This window comes from Cicer arietinum, chromosome 6 (assembly GCF_000331145.2).
Source record: "Cicer arietinum cultivar CDC Frontier isolate Library 1 chromosome 6, Cicar.CDCFrontier_v2.0, whole genome shotgun sequence".
In the NCBI taxonomy this organism is placed as follows: Eukaryota; Viridiplantae; Streptophyta; class Magnoliopsida; order Fabales; family Fabaceae; genus Cicer; species Cicer arietinum.
Window position 1 is genome coordinate 27,776,529 of NC_021165.2, and position 12,060 is coordinate 27,788,588.

At 30.0% G+C, this 12,060-nt stretch overlaps 2 protein-coding genes across 2 annotated transcripts; both read right to left on the minus strand.

The window, feature by feature from the left end:
* Positions 1-1,071: 1,071 nt before the first annotated feature.
* On the minus strand, positions 1,072-2,149 carry LOC101505257 (uncharacterized). The gene has a single exon (XM_004506763.4). It carries the CDS (start codon positions 2,025-2,027, stop codon positions 1,353-1,355), a length of 675 nt encoding a protein of 224 aa, XP_004506820.1. The 5' UTR covers positions 2,028-2,149; the 3' UTR covers positions 1,072-1,352.
* Positions 2,150-3,456: 1,307 nt separating this feature from the next.
* Positions 3,457-7,775, minus strand: LOC101497110 (ethylene-overproduction protein 1-like). Its single transcript, XM_004506738.4, has 4 exons — positions 5,598-7,775; positions 5,043-5,334; positions 4,463-4,772; positions 3,457-4,313 (listed from the first exon to the last, which is right to left on the minus strand). The coding sequence occupies exons 1-4, from the start codon at positions 7,631-7,633 to the stop codon at positions 4,084-4,086; spliced, it is 2,868 nt and encodes a 955-aa protein (XP_004506795.1). The 5' UTR covers positions 7,634-7,775; the 3' UTR covers positions 3,457-4,083.
* Between the last annotated feature and the right edge of the window lie 4,285 nt (positions 7,776-12,060).

Here is a 12,060-nt window from a genome sequence, read left to right on the forward strand (position 1 = left end):
TTTAATTAATATTATGTTCATCACTTATATTTATTATTCTTTCTCTTAGAAACGAAACAAGATATCTAAGAGATGAGGGCTAGATATTTTTTTAATAATTAAGATCCTATATAATTAAATAATATATTATAATACATATACATATTTATGTTCAATAATTAAATACTATTATCGATCTTTTTATAAGAAACAGTTAAATTATAATACAGTCATTATTTTCTTTTTATCAAATTATAGTGCAAGTTTTATTTATATAAAAAGATCGGATGGAGAAATATAACAGTTCATAATATTATAATAATATAATATAGTATGTTAATGGGAGAAGGGGGAATAACAATATACAAGATGATCTCGCAAAATATGTATGCAATGCCCTACAAAGGTCCTTTGAAATACAAAGCTTGCCAATGACCATATCTAATAAGGAATCACCAATGACCATCACATTGTATATTTTTTCTTTTAATAAAATAAATTAACATATTGGGTTTTAAATTGTGTTCTAAATATTTGAAAGTTGTAACTCATTTAACAAATATTGATATTTTTATAATATATATTATATTTTAATTTGAGATTTCACATAAATATTTTTAAGATATATATTATACTTTAATTTGAGATTTCACATTTATGTGTTAATTTTTTGATCAATTCACCTAATGATAAAAAATTGTCTTATTACAAACATCTGTTTTAAATTTTTGTCCAAGGCTTTTTCAGTTTCAGATTAGACAACGAATTTTTATGTCCCAATTTTTTTTACAGATTTTTTGAAAAAATGACTTTTATAGTGTTCTATTTTTTTGTTATAACTTTTTTAAAATAAATTTTAAAAATAAAGTTTCAAATGAAAATTTGATTAAAAAATTTATCATAAAATATTATTTTAAGTATTTTATTTATTTGTTGCAATTTTTTTTTTTTTTGATAGATACAAGTTTTTTTTAGCTTACAATAATTCAAAGTTAATCATATGCTCCAACTTAAAAAAAAAATGAAAGAACTCCTACAATCAAATGAAATTAATTCAACTCAAAACACAATATTTTGTTTCATAAAAGGCAATTGCTGCAACATTGAGTCAGTTTTTCTGTCACATTACAGAATAAGTGTAAATAAATAAATATATGGCTTAAGAAGGTAGCATTAAATATATATATACAAAAATAATCAGTATGATAAAATCAACGAATCAAAGAACTAGTTCAACTAATATTTCAAATTCCAATCTTATGAATAAATAAATAAAATGACATCAAAAGAATTTTAACATCCTCTAAATTCATCTGAATCAACACCAATCATATCAACGATCTAGACCAAAAAGAAAAAGAAACTAAATCGACTCATAAAACATCTTTCTCCACATTCGTGCAAGGAATATATACCGAAGAACGATATTTCTTTTGTTTAAAATTTTGTTGATTATGCTTCATAGTTAGTCGAGGCAAAAAATCTTCAAGACCACAACCCTTTGGTGAAGAAGAAGAACCATAAGCATATGAACTATCACAAACTTTCTCCTTAAAATTATTAGTAAAATGTAATACTGATGAAGCCGCTAACGCCGTAGCATCAGGAAGAAAACGGTTGATCAAGTAAGTAGGAGATTGGTAACCATTACACTCTGCAAGCTTTAATTTCAATCCATTATTGTTGTCACACTCAGATTTTCTTTGAACAATATCTAATGCTTCTGATAAAGAAAACACGTCGTCTTCTTCATCACAACAATAACCGATATAAGATTGATCGTCTAGTTCTTTCCGCGGAAAGTAACTGAGACAACACTGTTCTTTCCGCAGAAAGCAACAATGACAGGAGGGTGGTAATTCTAAACCATTCATCTCCAAATCTTTTGGTTTTCCAGGCTCTTTCTCCCATGAAAACGGAACTCTTTGGCTTGTGTTTTGAACTTTACCTAATGAACTTGATGTGTCTGCAGCACCAGAACCAATGCGTCTTGTTGACATGATTGGTGCGTTTAAGTTTAACTTTCTATGACGTTTGGAATTATCCATTGTTTCAAAAACCGCCTTCTTAATCTTCTTTGAGGACTTCTTTGTCTATAATTTGATGAGATTAACTTGATAACTTTAGCACAAAAGATTTTGAAAAAATTGGTATTAGATAAATAGTAGTAGTTGGAAATATGGATATCTCGTGAGAGTAATTAAAACTAAGGTTTTGCTTTTAAGTTATCATTGCATGTGTGTTGAAAAGCACTTCCACGTGGGTTGTCACTAACATAGAAACAAGGAACAATTAAGAACTAAAACAAGATAATTTGAGCTTACCCTTTATCAGAATATCTAAAATTTCAGGCCCTTTTTACTTTTCTTTTTGAATTTTTTCTTATGATTATTTTTGGTTTAAGTCAAGTGACAAATGTCGATATTGTTAGAGTAGATATTTTCTTCTGAATTTGAACTTAAGAACACGCAAATTATATAAGTATTAAATGGTGTTCAATTGTAAATAAATAAATAAAACTAGTTTGATTTTGGTGATTTACTTGGATACAAAATCACTCTTCAGTTGGATACAAAACCAATCTCGGATTGGATACAAAATATTGAAACTTGAGTAGTTGTTTCTAACAAAGCAGATAATAATAATAATAATTCTAAAAAAAATATTCAGAAAATATTTCTAACCTGAACAGATGTTTCTCTCTAAGATAAATAAATTGAGAACTTTGAGTTTGAGTGCTTCTACTCTTTCCTGTTTTTCCGATGTTTTTCTCCTTCAGCCTTGAGTGTCTATTTATAGTGAAAATTTGGGCTTCAATTTATTCGTTGTTTAATTATGAACTGTATTTTATTTAGATTGAGTTTGTAAATTCTTCAAATTTATTTTATCCATATTTTTGTTGTAGATAAATCTTGATCAAATCTTCTTCAAATCTTAATTAAATCTTCTTCAAATGTTGATCAAATATTCTTCAAATATTGACCATATCTTCTTTTCAACTTAGTCAAAGATTTTCTTCAATTATAAATATAAATCAAATCTTATTTTAAATTTTCATCAATTATAAATTTGAATCAAATCTTATTTTAAATTTTCTTCAATTATAAAATTGAATTAAATCTTATTTTAAATTTTCTTCAATTATAAATTTAAATTAAATCTTATTTTATATTTTCTTCAATTATAAATTTAAATTAAGTCTTATTTTAAATTTTCATTAATTATAATTTAAAATCAAATCTTATTTTAAATTTTCTTCAATTACATGAATCATTTTTTCATACTCTTTATTATTCTCATAAAATACTTTTGCTAATGTCAAATTTTTAAATATAAAACTAATTTGGTTCCAACACGTACCTCCGTCTACCTACCCAAAAAAGTATAAACTCTTCAAAACATATATTTGCCGAGGAAAATTGTAAGTGACAAAATGTTACAACACAATATGAATTGGCAATTCCTCAGCCAAAAAAATTACAAATGGTAAATATCTAATAATAAATCTTGGACTTACATAAATTGAATTTTTTTCATGTACATGTTTTGTCTATAACAGTGAACTCCTCACCAACCATTCTTGTTGGTGTCTGCATCTACTTCACCATTCTCCGACAAAAACACCAATCATCATTACATTATATTTACAAGCTATTCCTCTACTTTCCCTTTTCTGTTTTCAACCCAAATGAATTTTTTCTAACTTATTCTTTTCCTTTTCTGTAGTCCTGTTTCCAGAAGGCCAGTTGAAAGATATAAACCCTACCTTTTGCCGGAGACAAATGCGAGAAAGTATAAATAGCATTGATGATCTATTAAACCTTGACACAGATACCAGACATGATATGATATATACTGACACTTAGACACCGACAATAGTTTGAAAAATAAAAGTGATTGAATATAACATATGTTGGTGTGAGACAGAGACACTAACATGTGTCAGACAATAGACACGTCTTCGATCTTAAGTGTCAGTGCTACATAGCTGATGATTACCAGTTCTTTGTGTTTTTTTAAGAAGTACAGGTTAGAAAGAATAGGCTTGTTTCCATGGAAACTCGGAGAAAACACGGATTATTTTCTTTCTAATATCTGCTTCTCTCACTTTTGATCGTTAATCCGTTCTCGTGCTTTTTTACAAAGCTCAAGCGTCTCGGCATGGTTAGGATCAAGACAAAGGGCTGCTTCACAGTCTCGAACAGTTGAAGCGTAATCGCTCATTGAATCGTAAAAGGCTGCTCTAAGATGTAACAGTTGTAGATCCGGCTTGAATTCGATGGCTCTTGAAAGCTCTGTGATTGCTTCGGCTTCCTTGTGATCATCCATTAAAACTGATACAGAGTTTCCAAGTCAGAAAGATAACAAGTTTGTGTGTGCAGAGAAGAGACACGTAGCATCAATTGGTTTCAGAAAACAAATGCAACATCAAATATTTGAAAGACAAAAATGGCTCAAAGTCACAATAAAAACACAATTTCACCTGCTGCCCTATATCTGTAAGGATAAGTCCTTAGAGGATCCAACTGTGTTGCCATACTTAGATCACTCTTTGCCATGTCACGATCACAATACTCCGACCGTTTCTCATAAGCCGATGCATTGTTCCAAGCCTTTTCTATTAGCTTTGTCATCTCATCGTATGCAACTTTGCGGTGATTTTTAAGATGATATACACGTGCCAATCCTTGATGTGCTCGCGTATGCTTGATGTTGAGTGCATTCATGTAGCAGTCGGCTGCAAGGTCCAGCTTATCACAATCTACGTAGACGCTCCCAAGATTATTTAGTGCCTACAATTTAAAAAATGAATGGAAAAGATTAACATAATACTTCGGCATTGAAATCAGTGTCGTCAATCATGGAAAATAGTAGTTTGTTTAAATTTCGCTACGCTACAGGGCCATAACATAGCTATAGCCTCTATTTGACAACACTTTATACTAATAACATATCAGAGAACAATTGCGATTTGTTCAAATTCTGCTGCGTTATAGCTGCTATTTGACAACATTCAATCAAGTTAACATCCATAATCCAAAGTTAAAATATATAACACTTACTTGTCCTTTCCGAAGACCATCTGAAGGACATCTAAGAGCTTCCTCCAAGAGATGGATAACATACTTTGAAGACTCGGAATCGAGACTTGAGTCGGCTAACACATAAGCTTTGAGGAAGTAAGCTTCAAATGATCTTTGAATAGAAATAGACTCCTCGGCCTTTGCCAACGCTTCTTCACGGTGACCGGTGTCATACAATATCCATCCTTCATAGACAAGCCTTTCATGGTCAGAAGTAGAATAATTTCTAGCCAGCCGCAAACTACGCATCGCTGCCTTTTGACAATTTAGCCTGCATGATTCAGGAAAATCAACACTTAAAATAATCAGATTTGAGCATAAAATGATAATAGAGTAGAAATGCATGTAATAATATAACATCAATTTAAAAATAAAATAAAAAACTAACTAGCATATTCCATTCAATTCTACTCCGTTCCATCTTATACCACCAATTCAAACATATGGTCAGTCAAAAATCAAAATCAAAATTCAAAGAAATTTCTTACATGGAACAAATTTATGAAGCCAAATTAGTACAAGGATTGCACTCACCGCAACAAAAGGAGAGATTGTCGAAAACGCAGAAGACTTTTCCCTGGATCATTTTCCAACATCTGGTGTACAACAGCCAACGAACCGATATCATCAACAGAGGACCACCGGTCGTACAATTGCATCCAGCAATCAGCCTGATTGCACTGCTGAACAACAGGACTGAGTAATTCTACCAAGTGATTACCGTGCATATTCCCATAGAACATCATATAATTAGGATCCAATGTCAAAATCGCCCGAACATCTCTTAGCGCTCCTTCGTAATCCTCCATTGCAATCAAAAACCAAGCCCTCAATTCAAGGCAGTCAGAAGAAACTTTGAAACCAATTATTTTGTTTATTTCTGCAATGGCAGGTCCAATCCTGCTCTCCTCAAGCAAAGAAACGGCTCGGTATTTGTAAGGAAACGAAAGTGTTGGATCTAATTCGGTTGCAGATATCAAGTCCATCATTTTCTCCTTCCCATGACAATACAAAGATCTTTCCTGATACATCCATCCTACAGGCTTATAATTGTTAATAAGCGAGTTCATCAGCTTATACGCCGAAAACATATGACCGCGTCTATATTTTGCCCTTGCAACTCCGACTAACGAATAAACATGCCCTGCGTCTACCGCCGACTCAAACCAATGTTGTGCATCTTTGTATTCTTTTCTCTCGAACATAACAACGCCTAATTGGTGAAATGCAAGTTGTTTCTCCCATCCGTCTTTCGCGCACTCTACTAATCTCTCCAACAGCATCACGGTTGTGTTCGACCTCATCTCTTCCTCCATGGCAACTTGACTCAAGAAATAATAAAGCACAAACGACGCGTGCCCCGCCATAGCCAGCCTATCCCTACCCTCAGGACTACAAAACAATTTCACAAAACTCGAACACTGCATTGAACCGGGTAACTCCCTCAGAAACACCTGCAAGCAAGCCGCAACCAAAAGGTACGCAGTCTCCACAAGTCCATACTCGACGAGCAATGAGGCATCTTCTAAATCACAAACAAGCGATGCCAAATGAGTGTCGCAGGCACACTTCATCTCCTCGCAACAAAACCGGTTCGCTAGAGAGAGCAACTCCAAAACCACATTAGGTTCAATCGAGGTCAAACTTTTAGTCCTACTAAAAACTTCAGCAGCCCTCATTGCCTCAACAGAAACCCCATTCTTCGAAAAATTTATCTTCTCCCTCCTCGATTCAATGAATTCGCCATACAACATTGTCTTAAACGGCCTCGAAAGCGAAGCCATATTGAATCTACCACACCTAATTTCATCATCACCAATACAAAACGACATATCCCCGTCTGCTTCATCCTCTTCCGAGGTAGAACATTCTTGATCATCAACCAACTTCATAAAATCCTCCTTCTCCTCCTCCTCTTCTTCCCCACGATCACGACAACAACAACATCGATCATAAACCAATTGGGGATCATACCCATTCGCCACCAAAGTAGCCTTAGGGCATTCAATATTCCTCCCACAACAATCCATCGAAGACGAGCCAACCAGCTCATCCTCCCTCCTTTCATACCGGAGCCAGGAAGCCAGCACGACTTTGGTATGGACATCCATAGCATGTTGTCGTGCTGACCTCAGGCTCCGGCGAAACAATTTAGCATCGGATGAGCCGCGGAAAAAGGAGCAATGCTCCAAATAAACCTCACACCTATCAGTCTCTAAACAATTATCCATCTTATTATAAAGTCCGGCGAGGGTTTCGACGAAATCAACAGGCTTTAAAATGGGCTCAATTTTGGGCTCAAGAAGGTCTGTCATAGGAAGCCCATAAGGAAGAAGAGAACCCTCAGAAACAACCTCAGAATGTGTTTGATTTGATGATTGAAAATGATGACCAGATTTTGTACGAAATGTTTGAGTTTTAATATGGTCATGGAGTTGTTGGAGAAGCTTTTCTCCGATTCCGGTGCTTCCTCCGCCGGCAGAAGGGTGGTGGAGAGAATAAACTTGAGAACCTTTGCACCCATCCATAATCTTAAAACTACGCATTGTTGCAAAAATGTTATGCTGCATTTTTTCTTCTTTCTTTCTTTCTCTTAGTTGAACAATTTTCAAAAAGTTCAACTTTTAAAACAACCACAACAAATTAAATAAATAAATTCAAGAATGGAAAGAAAGAAAGAAAAAATTAAAACTTTTTTCTAACGTGACATTGAAAGATCAATTAGAAGAAAAAAAAATTGAATCTTTTTTCTATGGTGACATTGGAAGATCAATTACAGATAACAATTGAAATTTTTGTCTACGGTGTCATTGGAAGATCAATTAGAAAGAAAAAAAAATGAAACTTTTTTTGTCTAAGGTAACGTTGGAAGATGATGAATCATAAAAAATTGAAACATTTTTTCTATGGTGACATTGGAAGATGAATGAATTAGAAAAAAATTGAAACTTTTTTTTTCTAAGGTGACATTGGAAGAAAAAATATAAGATTTTTTTCTAGGATGAGGCTAACCCAGATTGTTGTTCCTCCGATGTTGTTTTTTTTTTTGGTTTTTGGTGTTTTTTTTTTTTTTTTTTGGGTGGAGGAAAAGGGAAAGCAGAAAAAAGGGGGAAATGGTGAAAGGGAATAAGAAGGAAAGAGGGAGTGGACAACCAGATGTGTTGAGGTGTCGATGGTGGTGGCCGTTCAAACGGCCACTCTCTCTCCTCTCTCTCTCTTACCTTTCTCTCTCTTAAATTTTGTAGCTATTTCTTGTTGTCTAAATATACTATATGTGAATAAATTTTCTAACTTTTTTTCTTCTAATATCTTGGAATTTGTTTGTATCTAAATAAAGAAAGATGTATGTTGCTTTGCTCCATTGTTAATGTGTATTTTATTTAGTCAAAATAATATTTATTTTATTTATTAATGACATAAATGATCTATTTTGTTAGGTTGGCATTTTTTATTTGTTTATTTTTATCATAAATTTACACAAAATTACAAAGTTTTGAATTTAAATATAAAATATAATGTCTAATAATTTTAATATTTGTTAATTAAAATAAGATTTAAAAATGTGAAGATAAAATATAAATGAATTTTAACATTTGGTTCAATGAATAAGATTTAACTTTTAATTAATGTTTAAAATAATTAGTATGCACTTGTATCAAAAAATCATTATTAAGTATTTAATGGATTGGGATTTGAATCTAATTGAACGTTGATTTTAAATTGAATTATCATAATCACTGATAGAACGACGCATTTATTAGATCAAATCCAAACGCATAGGTGTGGGACATGGTAAATTTTTGCATAAGAGAATTGATGTTCAATTTTTGCTAAATGCAATGTTAGATTAAGGTCAATCCAACATAGAACTTTAAATATGAATAAACTTAAATGAATGATTAATTTTATTATAATGATTCAAAGAAATGAAATCATAGATACATTTAGAGTGTTACTAGGAGTCAAAATATTAATTACAGTTATTTATTGTATGTTTATGAAGTCATAGGTGTACCTAAGATGCTACATGCGATTGTTGAAAATTTGATATGCACTTCTTCCTTTACTTTTTTCTAAAAAAATAACATCAATAGTTAGAATAGTTAGAATAGTTAGAATATATTGTTGATCCACCACCCAAAATACATCAAAAGACAACATTAGCATCTACCTATGAACATAATATAACTTCTCCTTGACTTGCCACACATATCACCTTCTACACTCAAGCTATTGATCCAAGGCCACAATCGAACATTCCACTTAAGCATTGAATCATCCAGTTAACATCTAAATGCATCAGAGTCATGATAGAACCAAACTAAATACTCAATGATTTAATTTAAATTAATTTGGATTTGTCCATATGTGAGTATAAACCTAATCGAACTAATCAAATTTGATCTCTATTAATTTATATAATGATTTCATGTAATTTAAGATCGATCGCACGACACTAAACTAAACTATTATATTTATATTACTTTTTTCATCATTGCTTATTTACATATTGTGTCAACAAGATCAAACCAAACTATATGTATGATTAGATGGAGGAAGGTGTATTCACATGATGTGACTATAGAACCAAAAATTAAATATTATTATATGTGTTTGAATCAAAAATTATATAAAATTAAATATTATTATACGTATTTGGATCTTCTTTTGCGAAATCTGTTCGGATCAGATTAAATTTTAGATTTATTTTTTAAAATCAAATACAATTGTATACATAAAGGTTTTAATTTTTTTTTTTATTAGTATGAGGTATTACTTTAATGTAACTCTAGTGGTAAAAAGACAACTACGATTCTTGTTAATATCATTGAAGGGAGACAAATATAATCGGTAAGTATTCAATGATCTTGAGGTACTTCCTACGTTGTATTGGAGCACAATTCTCTCGCCCTAAATTTTATTCCATCAAAAACAAAATATTACTTTAATCTATTATTTGTTTGTTTAATTTTTTCATAATACTTATTTTTTTAATTTAATATTTATTTTACTATTTGATATATTCCAAATATAATCTATCAATGTTAATTTTTAGAATATTATTCATTATATTATGCTTAAATTTTGTTACTTATATATAACTTTATATAATTTATAATTTGAATCAACAAAAAAAAAAAGATATAATTTAAACAATATTAATTTGGATCATATCAAAATTTTAAAAATATCATTCATATCAAATTGAACCACGAGTATTTTATTTTTTGATCAGATGACGTTTGTCTTATAATCAATCAAAACTGCACGGTAAATACCACTAATTCACAGCTCGAATTACGTTGAATTTGGCCAAATCTATTGTATATCTTACATAATTAATTTCCTTCATTTTAAATTCTTCATAAAATGATTATATTCAATTTTAAATATATGTATCAAATAAAATTTTCATTTTAGAGATTTTAAAAACAAGCTTACCAAATAATTTTTTTTTATTTTCTCATCTCTAAAATATATTTTAGAAATAGGATGGTCAAACAAATATTTTAAAAAATTTCTTCTTAAAAACACTTTCTTAAAATTAATTTACAAAATAGTTTTTAAAAATTAAAAAAGAAAACTCAATCAAACAAGCTCTCAAATATCTAAATTTCTTTTCTAAAATTTTACCTTTTTTCATTCTCTATCTTCTAAATCATTCCATACATATTCAAACACTATTCAACACTTACTCATCCATAGTTAAGTTTCATTAACCTCTCGAAGTTACCTAGTGAAGGTTTAGAAAAATAGAAATGGGACACAATTCATTGTTTGTGCCTCATCATACACTAGTTAGTTAAGAGTATCACACTTTTTACACTCCTTTATCTATTTGATGTTCTACTATTGAAATTAATGTTGGGTCATAAGTAGTGGGTGGGATAAGTGAGTTAGACATACATTTTTAATTCAAAATTTGAGTGTTGAATATATAAATTATCTCATTTATATAATATTTAATATCTATATTTTTAGATGATGTAAAACTCTTAATCACATTTAATATATCGATCATTATAATAGTTTATATTTGGCAAAGTATACTCAAATTTACAGCAGATTGTGTAGCTTATAATAAATTTAAACTATAATTAATCTCTCTAAATTCAGCTATAACAACAAATGTGCTTACATATTTTTTTACGGATATAAGCAAATAGGTCAACTAATCAATGAGCATTTAATGTCATTTTATCTAAAATTGCCCTTATATTAATTATGATTAATGAGCATTTAATGTCATTTTTTCTAAAATTGCCCTTGTATTAATTCTTTATCGTTGTGGTAGATGATTATTATATTTTTGAGTATGTTAGTAAATGTTTCATTTTTTCCATAAAATCATAAAAATTAAATACAGTTAAGTATTATCCTTAATAACTCTAAAGGGAGCATTTGGTAATTTGATAAAATACTTTAACTCAGAAATGTAATAATTGTTAATTAGCTTTTTAAAATAGGATTTGAGTCCATAGCTAATCATAGAATTTTATCATATTATTTTAATTGAATCCTTCCTCTACCTTGGTTAGTTAAAGAAAATCTTAACCGTGAATATGAGCGAGTTTCATATATTGAATTAAACAGATTAAATATATTTTTAGTTTTTATAAAATTTTAATATTTTAATTTTTATAAAATAAAAATATAATTTTTAATTACATGTAGAATTATAATGCATGAGGTTTTAGTCCTTGCTATTAAGGCAACAAATTTTTCAATGAATTTTTTATGTATGTTTATAACATTATAAAAAATTCATCCACAAAAAATGATCTTAAATTTGATTTCTAAGTCTATATTTTTGTTGCTTTTATCTTGATATTTTAACATCTAAAAAAATCATATTTAAATTATCTAAAGTTAAAAAAATTTAAAATTTTTGGAGGATGTTTTTATAATGTTCTAAACATGATTGCAAAACAATCATTTAAAATTTTAAAGTTAAAGAACAATAAAACATGTTTCGTTTCAGGAGTAACTAAAGTAA